This window comes from Rosa rugosa, chromosome 2, assembly GCF_958449725.1.
Source record: "Rosa rugosa chromosome 2, drRosRugo1.1, whole genome shotgun sequence".
In the NCBI taxonomy this organism is placed as follows: domain Eukaryota; kingdom Viridiplantae; phylum Streptophyta; class Magnoliopsida; order Rosales; family Rosaceae; genus Rosa; species Rosa rugosa.
In genome coordinates this window covers 44949874-44975420 of record NC_084821.1, presented here as the reverse complement: position 1 = coordinate 44975420, position 25547 = coordinate 44949874, and the positions used below count along the sequence as shown (strand labels likewise).

The 25547-nt window shown below is 45.7% G+C and overlaps 1 protein-coding gene and 1 pseudogene across 1 annotated transcript; one reads left to right on the top strand and one right to left on the bottom strand.

Moving 5' to 3' along the window:
• Positions 1–754: 754 nt before the first annotated feature.
• Positions 755–2361, top strand: LOC133734458 (uncharacterized). Its single transcript, XM_062162108.1, has 2 exons — positions 755–963; positions 1926–2361. Exons 1-2 carry the CDS (start codon positions 804–806, stop codon positions 2207–2209), a joined length of 444 nt encoding a protein of 147 aa, XP_062018092.1. The 5' UTR covers positions 755–803; the 3' UTR covers positions 2210–2361.
• Positions 2362–3024: 663 nt separating this feature from the next.
• On the bottom strand, positions 3025–24837 carry LOC133734454 (putative calcium-transporting ATPase 13, plasma membrane-type; annotated as a pseudogene).
• Between the last annotated feature and the right edge of the window lie 710 nt (positions 24838–25547).

Here is a 25547-nt window from a genome sequence, read left to right as displayed (position 1 = left end):
CAAAAACAGCGACAATCCTAACAGAGAGAAAGAGAGAGAGCCGGAACTGGAATCGGATTTTGGAGGAGCCGGAATCGGATCCTCCGGTCGAGCGGCGAGTCGAGGTCCTTGGAAAATCGGGTCCTCGGGTTGAGCGGCGAGTTGAGGTTGCTGAACTCGCAGTGGATCGATACCCCGGCGCCGGCTACCATAGTCAAATACCTGGGATTTGGGAGCGAAATTGAGTGCTAATCGAGGCTTCAAGGTCGAGATTGGGGACGGAAGAGCGAGGAGCTTGTGGTGGGAGAGACAATATTCCATGTGACTATGGTTGCTGTTGAAATTTGGTTGTAGAGGAGGGAGAGAGAGAGAGAGAGTGCACATCGGGGATTTGCAGGGCGGAGAAAGAGAGGGGGGAGAGTGGCAGGTTGTAATTAATTAATTACATCAAGGGAAAAACTGTCATTTTACTTTAAACATGGTAGGTGGGAATAAAAATTTGTTCCTGGATAAGTGGGATAACTTTGGCCAATTTTGGTGCTTTTGGTCAAGAACCCAAAAAAGAAAAAGATTTTGGTAACCAAAAATCTAGAGTAAGGTCTCGTTTGGGTGGAAATAAACTTCAGGTATGGTTCACCTATTGTTCACGGGCTACCGACACTAATGAGGCAAACAAAGCCTACGACACTGTAGGGCCCGGTAACCTTAGCGGAGTCAGACCCAGTGGGACATAGTCTCAACACCTTGGCGTATAAATAAGTCGAAGTCGAAGAAAGAAAGAGTTTCGACCAAAAAAAAAAGAAGAAAGAAAGAGTGACGCAACCATGGAAGCAGAGATGAACAAGAAGAAGCTGGCGGTGGGCCTTGTCATCCTTACGGTCTTCATTTCCCGTATCGGAGCTTGGACCGGTGAAATCAACGGCAGAGTTATCTGTGATGTTTGCGGCGACTCCGCCCTCGGACCTGAAGATCATATTCTAGAAGGTCCGTTCTTTCCTTCTCTATAATAGACTTTTGATTCTATAATTGAATTTTGATGATGACATTAACAACCTGGTTATCTGGGTTGGAATTTGGTTATGATCATCATGTGTTTTGCATAAAATTGTTGATATTTTCCCAATTGATTGGTCAGAAAAATTAGTTCAAAGTCACATGAATTTATCGGAGATATTAAAAAGTTGAAAATTGCTCTGGTTTGATTGTTCTGCCAATCTAAATTTTGTAACTATAATCTTTTAATCTCAGAACTATGAGTAAAGAGGTGGTATACTTTCCTCTTCATAGATACTCTTCATAGATATTAAGATGTACAGAATATCTTTTTTTTTTGCTTAGTTCTTGAAAGTGTAGTAATTGATTAAGATTTGTTCTACGTTCTGACCAACAGTTTCGTACTGTTGTATAAATTTCTTGCTGAAACCCTGTTCTTACTTCCTGTTTTTTTTTTTCCTCCCTGGTAAGCATGGGGTCAAAAAGACCCAGAAAAAAGAAACAGACTAATGAAACTAGCTAGCTTGGCCTATCATCAGGCCTGAAACCCTGTTCTTACTTGAAGAGTATTAGTCTTACTTTAAAGGTCATACAGCTGGAACAATGATATATTTCATTGTTCTGTACAAGACCTTCCGGTATTGCCATTTGAATTTGTTGCTAAATCATTGTCCTTCTCATATGCATCAATGTCTATGGTGTTGCATTTTCTAAAAAACGTCTTTGTGAATCAAGACCTGATGAGTTGATTTTACATGTACTTCAAGCAGTACATAGTAGGCATAACTAATGGCTTACGAACAAAATTTTCATTTATATTTCGCTAAATAGGTAGGACAAAATGATCTTAAGCTGGTGTTCACCAATTGCTAAGTATGTTACTGGAACGTTGACATTTTCACGTGTTTTTATATGGGGATATGGAAGAAATGAATGGGTTTGACTTTTTGCAGGTGCTGAGGTAGCTGTTCTATGCATCACAAAATCTGGGGAAGTTCTAAATTACCAGGCATTCACGAATGCTAAGGGGAGATATACAGTGGCAGAGACGATGCCTGAAAGTGACCGCTGGGATGCGTGCCTGGCACGACCTATCAGCAGCTTCCATGAGCACTGCACTCATCTCAGGGGTGCCAGCTCAGGAGTAAAGTTCAGTTATAATCATCCATCAGGTTATTCTCACACCGTCAGAACTTTTGTCTATCGACCATCTAGTGTACCAGTATACTGCATTTGAACGTTGTAGGCTTGATGTATATTACTGTTCTGTAGTTGCAATCTTGCTTTGCCTATATTGAATGGAATTGGAAAAGAGATTATGTAGTCATTACACAATGAATGTTATTATAGTGCTGTGGGAGGTTGATGCTGCAGTGTAGTTTTTGTTAAGCATCTTTCTTGTTAATTAAGACCAGTCCTTGATTGAAATAACACATAGCCATACAGGAACTGTTGTAAAATTAAAATGGTAAGTGTATTTTGCTGAATATATACGTTTTAATTAGACAATAGCTTTGATAGATCCAAGTTTAGTATCCGATGAGTCATCAAAGAATACACAAATGCAGAGCTCTGATGAACATGATAGTGGTAAGATATAGGACACACCTTTCTTCTGTATTCATTTGGTAGGCAGCTGTTCCTCAATTTAAAATATATTGCAATAATAATTTGACAAACTTTTGCAATAATAATTTGACATACTGTTATCCTAAATATACTTATAGCATATGAATGTGAGGCCATTTTTTACTTGTATTTTCAATTGTATTTTATGTCTTTTGTTGTTGTTGGTGGTGGTGGTGGTGGTGTGTGTGTCGATTATTTTTATTTTTTTGCCATATAGCGAGGGATTTCTCTCCAACAAAATTTTAGTAGAAGTTTTTTAGTCCAAATTGTCCCATCCCCTTTGATGAAAAATGTTGGCGTGGAACTCCTTACCACTGAACTGATTGCTGGTCGGCACATGTAGAGATAATTTGCTTTCAATCTCAGTTCGACAATTCCAAAGTAGTAAATACTACTAAAATACACTAATTGAACAAAATAGAATATGCACTAATCAGATCCTATCTGATCCAAACATATGGGTTGCCTGATATATTTACAAAGTTATCAATCTGAACGATGCATGATGCTTCTAGAGCCTGTTCTTTCCTTTCAAACTTTTACTGGAGCTCTGTTCTTCAGTTCATCTTCATCTTCAGGTAGTGGAAAATGGGTTTCTGTGGCACAGGTATACACTTAACAACCCAACCGATGGGCCAAGAAATGGCTGCAGTTCCAAGACTTACTCCCCATAGTCTGTAGTTCAACCTCTCTATATCTTCAAATTTGCTTAGAAATTCCACTGTCGCAATCTGTAGAATAACTGCCACTGCAATTATCCCCATGAACAATTTGTCGGTGTGGATATTCCTAAATATATCCTTCTTCTCAAGCTTCCTTGCATTGAACTCATTGAACATCTGGCAAAACACATAAGTATTAAAGATCAAGGTGCCATTTACCTTATCATTAACACCAAACATTGCTTTTCCCCTGAACTGTAATATCAAGAGGACAGTTGTCTGGTACAGAGCTTGAGCCGTGAGGTTCCTGCACATGACATTGGTGATGAAGGGCTCAGTTCTGCCCACCGGTTGCTTTTCCATAAGTTCTTTTGTGGGTTTCTCCTTGGTAAGAGCCAGAGCTAGTAGTGTGTCCATAATCACGTTCAACCAAATTGAACGAACTATCGAAAATGGGACTTGCCTTGATGAAGCTGCTGCTGCAGAGTTGATCAAAAGACCAGCAACATTTGCTGTGAGCTGGAACTGGATGAGCTTCTGCGTATTGTGATAAACACATCTTCCACACGCCAAAACACTGACCACTGATGCAAAGTTATCATCTGTGATTATAATATCTGAGCTTTCTTTGGCAACTTCTGTTCCTTGAATTCCCATAGATAGTCCTATATCAGCTTCTTCCAGTGCTGGTGCATCAGTAGCGCCATGACCAGTCACTGCAACTACATGACCTTTCTGCTTCAAGCATCGCACCATTAGAAGCTTATCAGCAGCAGAAGACCGTGCCATTACACAGATATTGTCTAGCTTCAACATTCTCTCCTTGTGGGTGTAGCTTCGAAATTCCACACCATTTATCACTGCTCCACTGAAGATGTCATGACCGGGCTTGAGTATCCCACATTCTGTGGCTATGGCTTTAGCAGTGAAAATATTGTCGCCTGTAATCATTTTGACGTTCACCCCTGCATATTGACAATCTTCAACTGCTTTCTTCGCTTCTGGACGGCATGGATCTTTAAGACCTACGAGTCCCAGCAAGGTCAATCCATCTTCTTTTAGCTTAGTTGTGTGGTCTTGATCTGCTGGAACTTCTTTATGTGCAAACGCAATACACCGGAGTCTGCTAGCTGCCATACCTTGAATAATCTCCTCAAAATTCATTTTTTCACTGTCATCCATACCTTTAACGAGTCCAGAGGGAGTGTAGTAACTTGAACACATTTCCAGTATCATCTCTGGAGCTCCTTTCCAATGTAAATGAACTGTGCTGTCTGCGTTCCTCTTCATTGAAACCCCACTTCGCATATTCTGCGAATCAAAGGCCTCAACATGGAGAATGCTACAACTCTTCATTACTTCCTCCATATCCATCTGCAACTTATATACCCCCCATGAAATAATAGCCTTTTCAGTTGGACTGCCTGAGATTTCTACTTTTGAATCCAAACTTTGCTTGTGCACACTACCAGTTGTATTCAGAGCAACTCCTTCTTGGATCAAATGAAGAACAGAAGGAGAAATCTTTGACGAATAAGCTTCTTCTTCCAAAGAATATTTACCTAACCAAAACTGGGTCACCTCCATCTGATTCGTAGTAAGAGTACCTGTTTTGTCAGTGCAAATTGTAGTAACCGATCCCATGGTCTCACAAGCAGAGAGCTTCAGATCCATTGCTTTGTCAGCCATCATTATCTTCTTGGAATAGGCACCAAGAATTAGTGCTAATGAGAGACCTTCTGGAATTGCTACCACAACAATGGAAACCGCAGCCGCTACAATCCCAATGACAGCGCTTATTATGTGATCTACTTCTGTGTTGCTGCCATTGAACTCCTTGTTTCCATTCTCATCCTTGGTATTCCCCGTGAAGTATCGAACTAACAAGACTACAAGAACAAGGAAAGCAACTAGCAAAGCTACTTTACCTATTAACGAATTTAGCTTCTCTAGACGTTCTTGCAGAGGTTGTAAGATCAAATATGGACATAACACATATCATCATAAAGTAATTGATGATTAGCTTAATATCAATCCTAGTTTAACATGGATACAAACAGTAAATCAATACTAGTGACTTAATGAAGTAGTGTATCAATTCATTAAGGATAGTAATCCATTGCTTAGTCTACAAGAAAGACTACAAGTTGTGATACATTAGGAATCTAAGAGTGAAACCTACACCGACAAGGAATGCTTTAATGGGAAGCTTCTTGAGGTTTAAGTCTCATATATATACAGATGAATTGGTCCCTGATTACTACCACGACTATTGCATAAGTTCTGTCCATTGAGAAGCAAGTTGGTAAGTAACAGAAGACCACATTCAGTGATCGAGTTAAGCAGTTGCATAAGATGAAATCCATGCCTGTTATTGCTGAAGGTAAGCCTTAATCCTTTTATGATTGTTGTGCATATGTTGTGAGCATGTAACTATGGTTTTACAATTGGTATCAGAGCATAGGCTCACAAATATGAAAAATCGTTTTAGGGTTTTGCAAAACAAACATAAATTTTTTTAAGGGTTTTTGCTTTACGGGTCAAGTAACTGATCAGGTTACTGACCAAGTCACTGGTCATGTAACTGATCAGGTACCTGACCAAGTAAGTAACTGACCAGGTAACTGACCAAGTAACTGGTCAGGTACCTGATCAAGGTAAATTACTTAAGACGACTGCTGCATCTGGTTAATTATAAAATTCACGCTTCCGCTATGATTTTTTAGCAGCAAATTAGGGAAAAAGCAAAAACAGGTTTTTCTGTGAAAATTGTTTTCGATTCATAGCATGATAATTAAGTTTTGATTGTGCTCAAGGACCCTAGATGCATTCCCGGCTTGCGTTAGGCCAGAGTAGATGGTGACCGGATGAAATTTACAATTTCTTGATTGTTCTGTGGGTTCTTGGAATCGAACCAATCTTGGTTATGCTTGAATATGCATGTTGAATTGATTGATGATATGGTATTGTATCTGTGATTGTGTGAACTTGTATGTAGAACAAAAATCTCCCAGATTTTGTTTACACGTTGTTAAAATTGACAGATACAAGAGCTTAACTTTCTTACAAGGATGAATCTGTATAGAATGTAAAGTAAAAGAGCTCATATGTTTTGTGGTTTTCTGTTGGCATAAGTGATTATGATGCATAAAGCATCCTTCATTGATGTTGGCAGAAAACATTGATCAGGTACGTGTAACTGGTCAAGTAACTGACCAAGTAACTGTACCTGATCGAGTAACAAAACTGAAATTGTGTTTTGTGTTTTAAAACTATGCTTCAATTTTATCTTCCAAAGAAGTGGTCAAGTGTGGTTTTAGAATACAAAACAGCAGTATGCATGCTTGATGAAAATAAATTCGGATACTTAGAAATTTTTTCTTCTGTCTAAAGATGTGGATAAATTTCTTTGGATAACTTGTTTTCATTAAACATGGCATATTGATAAAGAACTCCAGGATATTAAGTTTCTGCTCAAAAGTGATGCTTAATATTGTTTTTGTTATGGACTGACATGAATGCAAGTATGGTTGTTTAGGTTTTCTGTATGTTCTTGTTTTGGTTACTTATATAAAGCTAAATAAAACACAGGAAACTTAAGCATATTTTCTTTACAAACTGAGAACTCACTCGAATTTTTGTTTTGCTCCTTAGGTAACTCTTACATGAACTTGAACAGTGTCTTGATGTTAACTGGAACCAACTATAGAGCTTGGCTAGACTCTGTGGAAAATTATATGGGAATGCATGAGAACATAGACTACTGCTTTACTGAGGATAAGCCTGAAGAGTTAAATGAAAAGAGCACCAAGAAAGATACTGACCTTTACAAGAAGTGGCATAGATCCAATAGAATGGCTAAGAACCTCATTAGAACATCTATGTCTAAGACTGTCAGGGGAAGTATAGAAGAGCCTGAGCTAGCATCAGATTTTCTGGAACTCATAGGTGCTAAGTTTAAAGAAAGTGAAAAAGCAGAAGCAGCTAGGCTAACCAAGGAGTTTCATGATCTAAAGTACATGGGTTCAGGGGGAGTTAGAGAGCATATTATGAAGATGATCAATATAAATGGCAGACTCAGAGAGCTCTTGATGGGAGTTAGGGATGAGCATGTAGTGCATTATGCACTACATTCCTTGCCTAACAGTTTTAGTCATCTTAGGACCAGTTACAACTCTCAAAAGGGAAACTGGACTCTAGATGAACTTATATCCATCTGTGTGGATGAGGAATCTAGGATCAAGGAAGAAAAGGAACCTGCTACAACCATTAACCTCATTGAGAAGCCTAAAAGGAAAAAGCCCCAGAATAAGCTCAAGCCTACCAAAGCCATAACTAAGAGTTCAACAGCTGCAGTGGCCAAGGAAAACAGGCCATTCAGGTTCAAGTGCTACTTTTGCAAAAGAGTAGGACACATGAAAAAGGACTGCACTGGCTATAAGAACTGGTTAGCCAAAAAGGGTAAGATTTTTTCTAATACAGTTTTTTCCTTAGAAATTAATCTTATAAATGTTGAACCACAGTCTTGGTGGATAGATTCAGGCTCACCTATTCATATTACTAATTCTTTGCAGGGATTCATAAGGAGGAGAATCCCAAAAAGTGATGAAGTGAACCTGTGTGTAGGCAATGGCATGAGAGTGGCAGTCAAGGCTATTGGAACCTTAAAGCTCGATTTAGGATTAGGAAAATTGTTAGTTCTGGACAATGTTTTTTATGTACCTTCCATGAGAAGGAATTTGGTTTCAGTTTCTCTTTTAGTAAAATCTGGTTGTAGACTTGTTATGGATAGTAATGGAATTCTTATTTCTAAAAATTCTGTTCAAATTGGTTCTGGTGTTATTATGAATGATTATTTACAGTTAAATTGTTCCTGTACATACATGTACATTTGCAAGCATAATTAGCTATAATGGGCCACGCTCATTCGACCGCCAAATGTACTAATTCCAACCAAAGGAATGACATGTAAACACACCGCCAGGCGGGCTACAACCTCGGCGGCGGATCACCCCCAGATCACCGCTAACGCGCCGCCACGGGCCGCGCCAAGATAGCATCAGAAGCTCCCAGAGCTGGGGACTGAAGCACATCAGTCCCACATCGAAAACAAAGAGAAGATCAACCTCTTCCTCACCTATAAAAGGTTCTCTCCTCTCTCCTCATTAATTACGCATTCAATACTTACCTACTGTTACTTTGTCAACATAAATACATTGACTAACTTAGGCATCGGAGAGTTGAAGACCGCCCAACGCGGTCTCCCTCTGACGCCCTTTGTATTTTACTTGACAGGTAGCGGAGGCTTTGAGAACGTCACAAGTATCGATCCGCCCTCCGGATCAGCGTTAACAAAGGTTCAGCTACCGCCGAACTTTTAGACATTAACATTGGCGCCGTCTGTGGGAATCCTTGAACAAAAGGTCATCCCACTACATCCACCATGACTAACGGTAGCGGAGGGAACGCTGAGGAGCGGGCGGACCAGTCCACCATTCCCCAACCCTCAGATCCAACGATAGGCGTTAACCGAGCACTATTTACAACACCGGTCAACCCCGGCGGCGAGGCAAACTCAAGCAGCAGCCGCCCGCCGGGCCAGGATCTCGTCGCTATGTACGAGATAGCACTGGCGGATCTTCATAGGGCAAACAGAGAGCGGGAGGAGGAGCGTAAGGAGAAGGCCGAGGCCCAGGGACAGGTGGCTACGCTCTTGGCACGTTTTGAAGAGCTAAAGAGGACCCTGGAGCCTACCCCCCGCCCAGCACTGAGCGAGCAGTCACGCAGCACCAAGCGTAGTCGACCCGGCACTGGCACATTGGCACCAGGACCAGTCATACAGATGCAGGTACCGCTGAACCCGCCTGAGTTGTCGGGAATGGGACCACCGCCCATCCCCCAACTAATGATTGAGCAGGAAGCGGAATCGGTGCCGTGTACCAACCGTTCGGAGGCTAGGGCAAGAACTGAGGGCCATCCGCCTGCGCCAAGGCGCAGGCAGGTCTAGCGGAGTACCCGGGCTGACACCGCCAGCGATGCAACCGCCCAGATATTGGAAAGGATACACCAACTGGAGCAAAGGCTGATCCGGGCGGAGTCGGGCGCACCAGCGCCAACCCAGAATCCACTCTTCGCTTCCAGACCTGGGCCATTCACCGCTAAGATTCTGCAAGCTATCAGACCAGCGTCAGCAAAAACCCCAAAGATGGCGCATTACGGCGGATTGTCTGATCCCTTTGTCCACATGGACACCTTCAAGAAGGTCACCAACAACAAAGGATTCGATGACGCCACCTTGTGTCACTTGTTCAGTGAGACGTTAGACGGTGAGGCAATGAACTGGTTCTTTGAGTGTCCGCCGGGGTCTGTCAACTCATTCCATGCACTATCACATGCCTTCCTCTCCCGGTTCATCCTATTGTCCGCCGGACACCACAACACAAGTCAACTGTTCAGCGTCAAGCAGGGGGAGGACGAATCACTGAAGGCCTTTGTCACAAGGTGGCGGGCGGCAGCATCTCAGTGCCGTGACCTAGACAAAACAATGGCGTCAGCGGCCTTCAGGAAGGGACTGCTCAAGGGACCGTTCCTCTATCACCTCAACTACAATCATCCCAGTGCGACGTATGACCACGTCATGAGTGAGGCGGTCATTCACGCCCAGGCGGAATTCGTCACATACGGAGAGACCCCACCGCCACCACTAACACCAAAATCAACACAGCCATCTTCCAGTCATCAGGAAACCGCCAGCAAGACCCCCTCAGCACCATCAACTGACAAGAAAAGGGAGTGCCAACTGGGCCACCACCAGAGCAAGCGGCAGAAGGACCAGCATTACCATAAGGGCAACCGCCCAACCCATGGGGATAACCGCAACAAGCAGGCGGAGTCCCCGCAGCGGTATGCAGTTTTCACGGTCCTGACTGCCTCATATGAAGACATCTACAATCAGTGCAAGGATCAGATCCCACCGCCACCCCCTCCAAAATACCCAAAAACAGGCAAACCCAGGAACACCGGCAAGTGGTGCAAATACCACGAGGACAGCGGCCACAATACCAATAGCTGCAATGCTCTCAAAACGGCCATCGAGACCTTGTACCGTGACGGCAAGTTGGAGCAGTTCAAGGTGCGTCAACCACCACCGGTAATTGCCAACGTTGAGACCTTGGGCCGCATCAACACCATCGATGGCGGTGCTCCAATCACCAGCATGTCTCACAGGGCAAGGAAGCGCTATGCACGCGCTAATCACCCAAAGGAAGTCTGCAACATCCGCTACGAAAGATCCGCCAAGCTCCCAAAATCAGGTTGGGAACCTATTACCTTTTCGGAGGAGGAGGAGCGCGGAGTCAATTTACCCCATGACGACCCATTCTTGGTCGACGCCATTCTTGGAAAATTCTCAGTGGGGAGAATCTTGGTGGACAGCGGCTCCGCTGTCAATGTCATTTTCAACGGCTGCTACAACAACCTCAAACGGAACAGGAAATTACTCCAGGATCACGAACCACTGCTCAGCTTCTCCGGCGACGTCACACAACCGCTGGGGTCTGATTAGATGAGACTGGTTATTGGCACTAGTCCATGTATGGCGGAGGTGCATACGGAATTCATTATTGTCGACTGCTTCAGTTCGTACAACGCCATCATTGGTCGACCAGCGCTTAACAAGCTCAAGTGCATCATTGCCGGGTACATGCTTCTCATGAAGTTCCCCACACCTAACGGCACGGGCTGTGTCAGGGGAAGCCAACAGCTGGCACGAGAATGTTACTCAACGACTATAGCGCGGTCGACACGCCGCCATGAAATTCTGACAGTGGGTAGTGAGGCACCGCCACCAAACATCTTTGAGGATCCTAGGGATGAGGAGGAGAAGTATGTGCGGAAGGAGCCGGTCGACCCTGACACGTCGCTAAAGGTTGTCTGCCTCTCGGACGAGCACCCTGAGCGGACAGTCCGCATAGGCGCCCATCTAAACCCAGAGGTGGAGGCAGAACTCACTCAGTTCCTACGCGATAATGCCGCCGTCTTTGCATGGTCATACGCGGACATGCCAGGTATCTCTCCTGAAATTATCACTCATAAACTGACCATCAAACCCTCCTTTTATCCCATCAAGCAGAAGCGAAGGGCCTTTGATAAGGAAAAATACCGGGCAATCAGAAAGGAGGTTGCCAAACTTCAGGACATTGGGTTCATCCGCCAAGTCATCTATCCCCAGTGGATCTCAAACCTGGTAATGGTCAAAAAGGCCAGCGGCAAGTGGCGGATGTGTATCGACTTCAAAAATCTCAACAAGGCATGCCCAAAGGATAGTTTCCCGCTACCTCGTATCGATCAGCTAGTCGATGCAACTGCCGTACATGAGCTCCTCAGCATGATGGACGCTTTCTCCGGATACAATCAGATCAAGATGCACCCCAGCGACCAGGAATGCACCACCTTCACCACCGACAAAGGCCTCTACTGCTACAATGTCATGCCTTTCGGTCTGAAGAACGCCGGTGCAACTTACCAGCGGTTGATGAACGCCATGTTCGCTGAGCATCTGGGAAAAATCATCGAGGTCTACGTGGACGACATGCTAGTCAAGAGCATAAGGGCCAGCAGACATGTGGCAAACCTCAAGGTCATAGTAACCATTCTCTTGGCCTACGGCATGCGCCTCAACCCAGAGAAGTGTTTCTTTGCGGTCACCGCAAGCAAATTCCTGGGCTACATCGTCAGCGAGCGAGGCATCGAGGCTAACCCAGACAAGGTCCAGGCCATCCTTGACCTGGCAGACCCTGAATATAAGGTACACGTCCAGTGCCTCCAGGGCAAGTTAACCGCCCTTTCTCGATTCATCTCCAGACTCACCGACAAGTGTGCCCCATTCTTCAAGCTCCTCAAAACAACTCACAAGAAGGTCATCAACTGGAACCCAGAATGTCAGGCGGCGTTCCAAGGCCTGAAGGAATACTTGGCGGCAGTCCCTCTCCTTTCTGTCCCTGTGCAAGGGGAGACGCTATTCATATACCTAGCGGTCTCAACATCGGCAATCAGCTGCGCCATTGTCAGGCGGGAGGCTCAGGACGAGCTCCCAGTGTTCTACGCCGGTAGGGGCATGAACGGGGCAGAGACACGGTATCCTCCCTTGGAGCAGCTCGCCCTCGCACTCATAGTTGCCGCCAGACGCCTCCGCCAATACTTTCAGGCTCACACGATCCACGTGTTAACCAATCAACCGCTGAGGCAGGTTATGCAGAACCCTGAACACTCAGGGCGCCTCAGCAAGTGGGCCATTGAGCTCAGCGAGTTTGACATAGAATACAAGCCAAGGACCGCCATGAAAGGTCAGGCGGTGGCGGACTTTATCGCCGAGCTCACCGAGCGTCAGCCAGAACCCGGCACCGGGGCGGAGCCTGGAACAGAAATGGTTACCGCGGAGGAGGTAGCTCCGCTACACTCAGACTGGAACCTGCATGTGGACGGCTCCGCAAGCGCCAAGGCCAGCGGCGCCGGAGTCATCTTAACAGGACCTGGGGGACTGAACGCGGAGTATGCGTTGAAATTCAACTTCAAAGCTTCAAACAATATGGCGGAGTACGAGGCCCTCATTGCCGGCTTGCTCCTCGCCATTGACTCAGGGGCTGACAGCGTCAACATATTCAGCGACTCTCAGTTAGTCGTTAACCAGGTCAACGACAGCTTCCAGGCCAAGGACCAGCAGTTATCGGCATATTTGGGGTACGTCAAAACGTTGCTAAAAAAGTTCAAATTTCACACCATCACACAAATCCCCGGGGAAAAGAACGCCAAGACTGATTCACTGGCGAGACTGGCAACCGCCCAACCACATCAACGTCCAGCGGACACAAGGGTGGAATGCCTTGACAAACCAAGTATCACAAAGACCCTGGCGGAGATCTTCAGCATTGAGATCAACCCCAGCTGGATGGATGAGATCATTGCATACAAGCGCAACGGCACGGTGCCGGAGGACAAGGTTCAGGCGCGGCAGCTCAAGCGGAGAGCAACCCGCTACAATATCCAGAATGGTAAACTTTACCGCCAAGGATTCACTCATCCCAACCTCCGCTGCCTAACCCCAGAGGAGGGAAAGGCCGTCCTAGCGGAAATCCATGGCGGAGAATGCGGAAACCACTCAGGCGCCAGATCCTTGGCCAACCGCACAATGCGGCAGGGCTACTTTTGGCCCACACTTGGCGATGACGCCAGGCGGATTTCGCGATCTTGCCACAAATGCCAACAATTTGCAGATCTCCCACATGCACCGGCAGAGCCGCTGTCAATTATCGTCGGCCCATGGATTCACTCCACGTGGGGCCTCGATTTGATGGGAAAGTTCCAAACCGCCAAGGGACAGTTCAAGTACATCATCGTCGCCATCGACTACAACAGCAAGTGGATAGAGGCGGAACCACTCACGGCAATAACTACCGCCAAGGTAATTCGCTTCCTCTGGAAGAACATCTATTGCCGCTATGGTGTCCCACATACAATCATTACAGACAACGGCACCCAGTTCAACAATAAGGAACTCATATCTTTCACCGCCAACCTTGGCACCAAGATGAATTTTGCGTCAGTCGCTCATCCCCAAACCAACGGCCAGGTCGAAGCGGCCAACAAGATAATCAAGAAGCTGCTCAAAAAGAAACTCGACGACGCTAAGGGTTTGTGGGCGGAGAAGTTACCAGAGGTTCTATGGGCCATCCGGACTACTTCAACTTCCGCCACCGGCGAGACACCCTTTTGTATGATGTTTGGAACAGAGGCTGTCCTGCCTGTTGAAGTAACTCAGCCCACCGCTAGGGTCGAAGGCTACTGCCCGGAGACCAACAGCGACGGCATCAACCTGGACAGAGACCTCCTAGAAGAAAAAAGATACAAAGCCCATTTGCACAACTTGCAAAACAAACAACGGGTATCGCGTTTCTACAATGCCAGAGTCAAGGCCCGGAACCTCCAACTAGGGGACTGGGTAATGAAGGAAGTAATTCCACCGCCAACAAAACTCCGCCCAACTTGGGAAGGTCCATACAAAATTGTGGAAGTCGTTAGCCCAGGCACCTTCTACTTAATGGACAAGGATGGCGTCACGACGACCCACCCTTGGAATACCGAACACCTTCGGTATTACTACAAATAGTCATACCGCTACCCAAGAGCATCTTGACTTAGCTAAATTCTTGCTCAATATTTAGCTAAGGGAAGCTACCCAACGGGTACTACCCCACTTTTGTACACGCTGATCAGTCAGCTATCAATGAAACGAGGAATTATTCAAACCATTGTTACCAAGTCTAGCACTGAGGGCAACTGGCAACGCCAGCAATCGTCAGCGGACTTCGTCCGCTACGTGGTGCACTTGGACCAATCTTAATTCCTTTAATGTTTCATTGACACAAAAAATATACAAGTCAAGGTACTAGCGGTACAAACACATCATAACAAACGTCGAAACTTCATTCCATTTCAAAATTTCTGTTACAAGCTATTGTACCTCAACGGCCATATATATATAAAAAAAAAAAAAACAAAAAACAAAGTTCAGGGGGGAATCTCTGGCGGTCCCGGTTGGCTTCAGGGGTGGCCCTCGGCACCTTCTGTCGCAGCAGGCGGCGGCACGATCGCTCGACTCGTTTGATCGGACCCTCGAGCTGTCGGGCTAGGGGTCTCTATTGTGCCATCCGCCCGGGTGTGCGCCGCCAGAAATCCGGCACGCGACACCTCCGACGGTGTAGGAGTGGGGGTCTGCTGGGACCCTTCCATCGGATGTGCACTGCTTTCCCCACTGCCTGAGCGGGCACCTCCCGCTGGGCCAGGCACGACCTCTTTGTCCGGCGGGGCACTCTTGGCCGGCGGCGCATCAGGCTTTGACGCTTTGGCGAAGTCGATGGCGCCCTTCCGCTTCAGCATTTCTATGTTTGCTAAAGCCCCGGCCTTCGCAGACTCGGTCATTGCCTTCGCATATTCCGCAGACCGCTTGAACGATTCCACAGCGGCGGCCGCGGCAGCATCCCCTTCAGCCGTCAGACGGGCAACCTGGCCTTCCAGCCGCTTCAGCTCCGTCGCCCTGGCGACCGACTCCCGCTGCACGATAATAAGTTTCTTATCCTTGGCAGCTATCCGCTCCTCCAGCAGGGAGTTCTTCTCCTCCAGCTTAATCACGCGGTCATTTCTCTCCAAGTCCCGCTCGATCGCCACGTTGAGCTTACCGCGGACGTCGGCGAAGTCACTTTCAGCCTTGACAAGCCGCCCCTCTGTCTCCGCCAGCTTCTCCCTCGACTCCCCCAGTTCCTTCTGGAGACTTTGAATCTCCTCCCTCAGCTCCCCTTCGACCAGAGGCTGCTTCTTCGCCGCCTCAAACATGTCGTACAGCCCGGCTGATACCTGACCGAACGCCGAGCTGTAGGGCGATTGGTCAATCGCTGTCGGGCGTGAGATCCCAGCTAGGCCGCCAAACCCTAGCCTTTCACACAGGTGGAAGAGGAATTCCCGCTCGCCACCTGTCATAAACTCCGAGTAGGCGGCAAATGAGTCCAGGTCGCTGGCGGTGGGCACCTCTCCCTCCACTACCGCAGCTTTCAGCGGAGCTTGGCGGGCCTTCTTCTGATGCCGAGCCCCAATCGTCTCCACATCTTCATCCTCTTCCTCGTTGGGGGAGTTTATCTGCCGGCGCTTCCTCTCGAGCACCCTGGTATTTCCGCCAGCAGCCCTCGTCACCCTCGGCGGCGGGTCCTCCCTTGGGGCGGTCACATTCCCTGCCGGCTGCACCGGCTTTTCTTTCTGAGCACCACGCCGGTTGGCGGGTACCCTCTCCCTCGTCGCAGCCGCTGTGGCGGCCCCTTGGACAGCTGGCAGCCCATCATCGCCAAGGTGCGAGTGAAGCGGCATATGCAACAAGACGGGAACCTCTGACTGGCTTAGCGCCAGTGTCTCGGGGTCCACTACGGTCTGCTGGGCCACCATCCCCTCGGCGTACATCGTCTCCAGGAAATTATCAATCTCCGCGCGGTCCATGGCTTTTTCGAAAGCGTCCCGGCTCGATTTGTTACCTGGCGGCGTTTCTAAAAAAAAAAACTCAATCAGTCAGTTGGCTACTTTGCAAAAAAAAAAAAAAAAAAAAAAAAAAAAAAAAAACTAGGGCAACCTGACGGCAATTTCTTACCAACGGCCCGAGTTAATTTCTGAGCAACTAGCAACTCCCAGCCAGTCAGAAGTCGGAAGTCCAGCAAGTTGCGGTTCCGCCAACAACCTCTAATCCGCGCCACGCGACACTCCTCCTCGCGCGTTAAGTTGTACCGCAATCCCGCTGCACAAGCACAAACCAATTAGTCAAAATACATACAATACGGGTACCCGCCAGGTGCAGTCAGCGGAACTTCGTTACCGACCTCGAATAGGTTGGAACTCCGACTTAATCCTAAACGCCGGCCCTCCCTCGTTCCCCACAGCCTGGTACTCCCACCCTTCTGTGGCGACGCAGAAGCTTCCCCGCCAATAGGACATGGAATCCCTTAGATTCTCAATCAACTTGGGCGCTCCCTGGCGGCGGCTCAGATTCACTTGCCCTCTACAGCCCTGGCGCCTCACGTAGGTTAGCTCGTAGAAGTGCAGCACCTCCGCCACAGTAGGCCCCTCGCACCCGGATAACCGCCACAGCGAGTTCATCGCCAACATCAACCGCCACATGTTGGGGCAAATCTGACCAAAAGCAAGGCCAAACTCGCACACCAGGATTTGAAGATTCGGCACCAGCGGGAGTGTCACTCCTTGGCGGAATATCGCCTCGTGTACAGCCGCCGCGCCCTCTGGGAGAATCGACGCCTTATCATCTACCGTCGGCGGGCGCAGCTTCACCGATCCCGGCAGCCGAAAGGCCTTCTTCATTCGGGTAACGGCGGCGGCATTCATCCGCCCTCCTGCCTCATCAACAGCAGTGCCATCCGGGAAGAACCACGCTGACTCAACGTGCTCCCCCGCCGTTTCTTCTACCTCAGCGGAGCCGCTGGCGGCGCTATTGCTCTCCAAACGCTCGTCGCACCTAGCTTTTGCAGCAGCGGCCTCGCCCGCCCTAGAGCTCTCTGGACGTGGACCACGACCCATGGCTACTTCCCAGAATATGGTCTGTAGCGGCTCAACCTCTAGCGGTTCTGGCAGTGAGGTTCCTGCATGGGCAGACGGACGCAACGAGTCAATAAAAGCCCTATCCGCCGCGCTGAATGACACGTCAGACCCGGAATCCTCACTGCTCGAAATCTCTATGACGTTAGCCATCCCAAACCCTAAAACCCACACCAGTTAGCACAAACACAGATCTAGCCTATTCTTACATCAGTCACAGCCAAGAACATCAAGGGCAATTTACCCAGAAAATGCCAAAACAAGAACAAGCACACTCCACCCAGATTCGACCATCTAGCACATCCCTAGACACCAACTCTCTGCCAACCACAATAAACCACCCCCCCCAAATCTCACCTCACACCTCAGAACACGGAAAAGCACAGAAAAACTCCCAAAATCCACAACACCAAAACCCAGAAAATAGCAGATTCAATAAAACAGGGACAGAAATCAAGAAACCAACCTTAGTGACGAAAGCTCCGAAGTAGTGGTGAGCGAGAGCCTTCAGGGGGGAAAATCTTCGTTTTTCCGGAAACGATACCTCCAAACTCTGGCAGCCTCTCCCTTCGGTATCACACGAGCAAGGCAGGAAGACGACGACTACGTTTGAAGCTTTTGCCAAAGTGTCAAATCTCGCTGAGTTTCCCCCCCTTTTATGTCAACATCAGCGCGTTCTCAGCCGTCTGCTAAAAACGACATCACGCACCGGCCGTACACGTGTCGCGATCTTCCACTTACTCTCCGGATTAACCGAGGCGTCGCCTCGGTTACGGAATCCATGATTACCATCATTAATGGCGAGAAGACGGCTAGGCTTAGGAAATAGACCTCCGCACGCTAACCCTCTACGGGCTGGACACGTGTTAACCACCACCAGACGAAGCGTCTGGTGGAAGTAACCACTTCCGATTCCGAAGTCTCCGCTGAGCGGAACCCCGCCAGCGGAACTTCTCCCTTGTCACATTCCAAGGGGCGAAGTCTCCGCTGAGCGGAACCCCGCCAGCGGAACTTCTCCCTTGTCATCTTCCAAGTGGCGAAGTCTCCACTGAGCGAAACCCCGCCAGCGGAACTTCTCCCTTGTCATTTTTCAGGTGACGAATTCTCCGCTGAGCGAAACCCCGCCAGCGGAACTTCTCCCTTGTCATTTTCCAAGTGACGAAGTCTCCGCTGAGCGAAACCCCGCCAGCGGAACTTCTCCCTTGGCATCTTGCAAGCGGGGCATCTTCCGCTACACACCTCTAGCGGAGCCCCTTATCATCTTGCAGGCCGCGTACTTTGTTCAGCGCAGTATCGCTCAATAAAATACCGCCAGGCACGTCTATTGGACGCTGCTTCCTGCTCCAATCAGCGGGGGGACTTCCGCCAGCGGCGGATCCCGAGGCCAGGCCTCACTCTGACAACGACCGCCACGCGGCGTTACCGTCAGACGGTCCCTACGGGACACGGGGACTTGTGTCAACAGTCTACGACGGCCCTGATCAGGCACGTTGACCCCCGTCACTTGGGTGCTAAAGATTGGGCTCGCTACCCAACACCCTCTGCTCCGCGCAGCTCCCCCTCAACAAACAATTTATAGACCATCCGGAGGTCTATCTTAGCCGGGGAGTGGGGGACTCCCTGGGGGGCCTAGCAGAGGCCCACCCGAAAGGGTATAAAGCATTTGCTCAGTAAAATCCATGGTTGACAACGCACTGACGCTAATTATGCTCTTGCAAGCCTAGCGGAAGAAAACGCTTCGAACCGCCGAACAACTCCCCAACCAAGATTGCCCTCCTTGACTGGGGAATTGGGGGACTTGTACATACATGTACATTTGCAAGCATAATTAGCTATAATGGGCCACGCTCATTCGACCGCCAAAGGTACTAATTCCAACCAAAGGAATGACATGCAAACACACCGCCAGGCAGGCTACAACCTCGGCGGCGGATCACCCCCAGATCACCGCTAACGCGCCGCCACGCGCCGCGCCAAGATAGCATCAGAAGCTCCCAGAGCTGGGGACTGAAGCACATCAGTCCCACATCGAAAACAAAGAGAAGATCAACCTCTTCCTCACCTATAAAAGGTTCTCTCCTCTCTCCTCATTAATTACGCATTCAATACTTACCTACTGTTACTTTGTCAACATAAATACATTGACTAACTTAGGCATCGGAGAGTTGAAGACCGCCCAACGCGGTCTCCCTCTGACGCCCTTTGTATTTTACTTGACAGGTAGCGGAGGCTTTGAGAACGTCACAAGTATCGATCCGCCCTCCGGATCAGCGTTAACAAAGGTTCAGCTACCGCCGAACTTTTAGACATTAACAGTTCCATGGCTCAACAAGAAATTTTACTTGTTGAAAATAACACCAACAGTACTAGCACTTTAACAGGTGTTAAAAGAACCAAACTAAATGAAAAGTCTGCATTTTTATGGCATAGAAGACTCGGCCATGTTTCAAAAGAGAGACTGAAAATTTTGGTAAAAAACAACATCCTAAATGAACTTGATTTTTCTGATCTAACAGACTGTGTTGAATGCTTTAAGGGAAAAATAACTAATACTAGAAAGAAGACTGCATATAGAAGCCAAAATTTATTAGAACTCATACACACTGATATATGTGGGCCATTTAGGCATCAAACTATCTGTGGGAATGTGTATTTTATCACATTCATTGATGACTTTTCTAGATACAGTTATATTTATCTACTTTCAGAAAAGGCACAAGCATTGAAAGCCTTTCAAATCTTTAAGTCTGAGGTAGAAAATCAACTAGAAAGGAAAATCAAAACAGTAAGATCAGATAGAGGGGGTGAGTTCTATGGCAAGTACACTGAATCCGGCCAACAAAAGGGTCAATTTGCCTTGTTTTTGCAAGACAATGGAATTAAAGCTCAATATACAACACCCTATAACCCACAACAGAATGGTGTTGCAGAGAGAAAGAATAGGACTCTTTTGAATATGGTTAGATGCATGATGTGTACAACTGGTTTGCCAAAATTTTTGTGGGGTGAGGCTTTAAAAACTGCAAATTATATTTGCAACAGAACACCTAGCAAAGCTATAGAAAAGACTGCTTTTGAGCTTTGGTGTGGCAGGAAACCTAGTCTTCACCACTGCCATGTTTGGGGATGTCATTCAGAAGCTAGGATTTATAATCCAAGCTTGAATAAACTTGATCCTAAGACAGTTAGTTGCTATTTTATAGGTTATCCAGATAAATCTAAAGGCTATAAATTATATTCTGCTCATCATTCACCTAGAATTTTTGAAACACATCAAGTAAAGTTTCTAAGTGAAAAAGTTCACAATACAAACCTTGAGGATTTAACCTCAGATTTTGAGGAAATTGTGTCGGATGAGAATATAAGTGTTGTATTGCCTTTAGAACAAGATGTAACTGATCGAGTCACTGGTCGAGTAACTGACCACGTAACTGTCCCTGATCAAGTAACTAGACAAGTCACTGACCATGTAACTGGTCAAGTATCTGACCAAGTCACTGATCGAGTACGTGTAGACCATGTAACTAGTCAAGTACCTGTAACTAGTCATGTCACTGACCAAATAACTGGTCAAGTACCTGTCACTGGTCATGTAACTGACCAAGTAACTGTCACTGGTCAAGTAACTGACCACGTAACTGACAATCCTCAGCCTAGAAGATCACAGAGAGCAAGAAAACCAACTTATGGGGGGGGAAGAGAGTGACTACATTGTTTATCTGCAAGAAGCAGAAATTGAAATGGACTGTGCAGAGGACAATGATCCAACTACTTTTAACCAGGCCATTGAAAGTAATGAATCTCATCAATGGCAGCTAGCAATGGAAGCAGAAATTAATTCCATGAGTCAAAATGCGGTTTGGGAATTAGTTGAACCTGACCCTAATCAGAAACCTATAGGTTGTAAATGGGTTTTCAAAACCAAAAGAGATGCAAATGGCAATGTAGAGAGACATAAAGCAAGATTAGTTGCCAAGGGTTTTACACAGAAGGAGGGCATTGATTTTACTGAGACTTTTTCTCCAGTTTCTACAAAAGACTCGTTTAGGATAATCATGGCTTTAGTTGCTCATTTTGATATGGAGCTGCACCAGATGGATGTTAAGACAGCCTTCTTGAATGGTGAACTAGATGAAGTGATTTATATGAAGCAGCCAGAAGGTTTTGTGCAAGCTGGAAGTGAAAACTTAGTATGCAGGTTAAGAAAATCAATTTATGGCCTTAAACAAGCTTCTAGACAGTGGTACAAGAAATTTGATTCTGTGATTTCTACTTTTGGATTTACAGAGAATCTTGTTGATGAGTGTGTTTATTTGAAGACAGTTGGGAACAATTTTATTTTTCTGGTACTCTATGTGGATGATATACTTTTGGCTAGCAGTAACATCAAACTGCTCAAAGACACCAAGAGCTTTCTGTCAAAGAATTTTGACATGAAAGACTTAGGAGAAGCATCCTATGTACTAGGCATTGAGATTAAAAGAGATAGAGCACAGAGACTACTTGGTTTGTCTCAACAGAATTATATTACCAAAGTTTTGAAGAGATTTGGTATGGAGAAGTGTGCAGCTGGAGAAGTCCCCATGTCCAAAGGAGATAAACTAACCAAGAAGCAAAGTTCCAAAAGTGATGTTGTGAAAGAAAATATGGAGTCAAAGCCTTATGCTAGACTTGTAGGAAGTCTCATGTATGCACAAGTCTGCACTAGGCCAGACTTGTCTTTTGCAGTAGGGATTTTATCAAGATTTCAGTCTAATCCAGGCCATGAACATTGGGTAGCTGGGAAGAAAGTGTTGAGATACCTGCAGAAAACTAAAAGTCACATGCTAGTTTATAGACAAGTGGAGGATCTGAACCTCGTTGGATTTTCAAATTCTGATTTCGCAGGGAATTATCCAGACTCCAAGAAGTCAACTTGTGGATACGTGTACATGCTAGCAGGAGGTGCAGTTGCTTGGAAAACCATGAAGCAAACTCTAGTTTCAACCTCCACCATGCAAGCTGAATTTATTGCAGTATATGAAACTGTGTGTGAAGGACTTTGGATCAGGAATTTCTTGATGCAGACCAAAGTGTTAAGTCACATTGTGGCAGACACACTTGTGATTTATTGCGATAATGAAGCTGCGGTTTTCTTTAGCAAGAACAGTAAAAGATCAAATAATTCTAAGCATATTGATTTAAAGTATTACAGTGTTAGAGAAAGGGTTAAGCATGGTGAGATAGCTGTTTTGAGCATTGACACGAATTCACAGCTAGCAGACCCCTTCACCAAGGCATTGTCAGTAGCAGCATTCCAGAAGCATACAGCCAACATTGGAGTTTTAGCTAATCTAGATGCTTAGGTTCAGTAGAGAGTTAATCCAGTTGGAGCAATTTAAATTTCTAAGGTTTTTGAGTTCTTGTAATTTTAGTTGTGATCTTTTGACTTTATTTATCACAACTTGTTTGTAATGACAGATTTTATTATTAATAAATTTTGAGGTATATTTTCAGATTTTGGTTATTGCTGCAGTTTTTTGTTGAATGTTCTGAAAATTATCGATTTTGTGTTTAAAGTTATACTTGCTATCAGATGGCTTAAATCATGTGAAGCATGATGATAAGGTTCAAGCAATATTGTTAAGCCATCAGTGTTCAGTAAATTTGATTGAGTTTCTAGTTTTAGAAACATAAAGTAGGACCTAATATATGTTTACTTGTTGATACACATTAACATATATTGTATCACTTCTGGTTGAACATATGTGGATTTCAGAAGCTTGTGTTAGTGGTTTTGAAACTCTGCATTTTTGTTAAAATGTATACTGTTTCTTGCTCTACATAAATAACTGTGATCTGACCATGTTGGAATGGATTTTCGATTTGAGTTTGTTATCTGGCGCGCACTTCAGTAAGTTAAGTAGGTTTTGATGTTCTCTGGTGCAAATCATCGAGCATGATATGTGTGAGTCCAAGGGGGAGATTGTAAGATCAAATATGGACATAACACATATCATCATAAAGTAATTGATGATTAGCTTAATATCAATCCTAGTTTAACATGGATACAAACAGTAAATCAATACTAGTGACTTAATGAAGTAGTGTATCAATTCATTAAGGATAGTAATCCATTGCTTAGTCTACAAGAAAGACTACAAGTTGTGATACATTAGGAATCTAAGAGTGAAACCTACACCGACAAGGAATGCTTTAATGGGAAGCTTCTTGAGGTTTAAGTCTCATATATATACAGATGAATTGGTCCCTGATTACTACCACGACTATTGCATAAGTTCTGTCCATTGAGAAGCAAGTTGGTAAGTAACAGAAGACCACATTCAGTGATCGAGTTAAGCAGTTGCATAAGATGGAATCCATGCCTGTTATTGCTGAAGGTAAGCCTTAATCCTTTTATGATTGTTGTGCATATGTTGTGAGCATGTAACTATGGTTTTTCAGTGGAGTCTTGCCTCATTTGGCTCATCCTCTCACCCCACGTTGTGTTCATCCCAACGGATGTGACAAGCATTCGACCATATCCATGTGTGATTTTTGTCCCAGAAAAAAGGAAGGGATTCTGATGGTGGCTAATTTCAACAGGGCTATCAGTTCCTGTCATGCTTGATTCGTCTACTTGCAAGGAATGCCCTTGTACAAGTAATCCATCAGCCGGCACCCGATCTCCAATATTCAAGAGAATTACATCCCCAACCACAATTTCAAAAACAGAAATCTTTTGCCTCCTGCCACCTCTCCACGCCTCAATTTGGATATTGTTACGGACCAAAGGTCTGCTCTGCTTGTAATCGCTTACTGCAGACACGGAAATGATTTGAATGACTGCGAGCAATATGGTTCCACCATTAGTACAACCTTCTTTGAATCCATGTTCATTGATGTCAAAACCAAGAGAAAGTGCCGCACAGCCTAAGAGGATTAGTATTGTTGGGTCTCTGAAGGCTTCCCACACAAAATGGAAAAAACCTCCTTTGGGGGCTTTTCTGTAAACGTTTGAACCGAATTTTTTGATTCGATCTGTTGGGAATGTCCTCAGCATCATCGCAAGGAATTCCATGCTCTTGATCAGATTTGAGATGTAATGCTACTCCTTCAACCCCTCCCAACTCTTGCAGTTGGGCAAGATCTTTGTTCTTCACAAGCCGAGTAAGAGCTATTTGGTCCACATTGACAGTACTATTGGGAGAGGCCGGAGAGCTAGATGTTATGAATTTGGTTTTTGTGATTTGGTTGAATAAAGAGAGGATGGCTCGAATGCAGAAGATGGTGGAAACAGCAAAACGCCATTTGTTTTTGGGTTTATCATTAATGAGCCTAATGCTGGGATCATCAAGCGTGCTCTCTGCATGCATATGCATGGTTGGAGAATCAGACATGCTTCACTTCAACTGTTTCACCAAAAGCAATAACTGAATATTCTGGTTGGCCAACTCTGATTGTCGAAACAAACTGATGATCGAGTACCTAACAAAGGGAAAGAAATTTTGGGATGGATATACAGTAGCGCGACTACATCAACGCGTTTCGGGTATCGATACTCCGAAACGCGTAGCCCTTTCTCTTCATTGCAGAAACTAGTGAGAAAGAACCGTGAGGAAGGTTGGTGTGTCTTACCGTGTCAAAATAGGTTGGACTTGTGTCTAGATTTTTCTGAAGCCGAAAATGACCGGAGTTTGAGACTTCAGACATTAAGTCCACTTTTTATTGTTTTTTTTTTTCGATGAGTCCACTTTTTATTGTTTACTTCTTACGAATTTGTTTGTTTGTTTATTTGTTTTTTCCTGGTAATCTGGAAGAAAAAGGCACGTTTCTCTGATGCAATTACCTAGCTAGAAGTTAAATTAATTGAGTCGTGTTGGGTGTCGTGTTGTTGCAAAAGATGATTTCTCTGAAACTACACAGTACGTACGTCATTCTCTTCATCATTGCAGAAACCAGTGAGCAACGAGGAAGGTGTGAGAATTACTTAGTCCACCATTTATTGTTCAATTTTAACGAACTTGTTTGGTAAATTAGTGTGTAAGTTCATTATTGTTTCATGTCCAAAAAAAAAAGTTAATTATTATTAAGTTTTGGAATTATCTGAAAGAAAAATGTGTCTTTCCCATACAATAGAAGCTAACGTCATGTAGACATTAG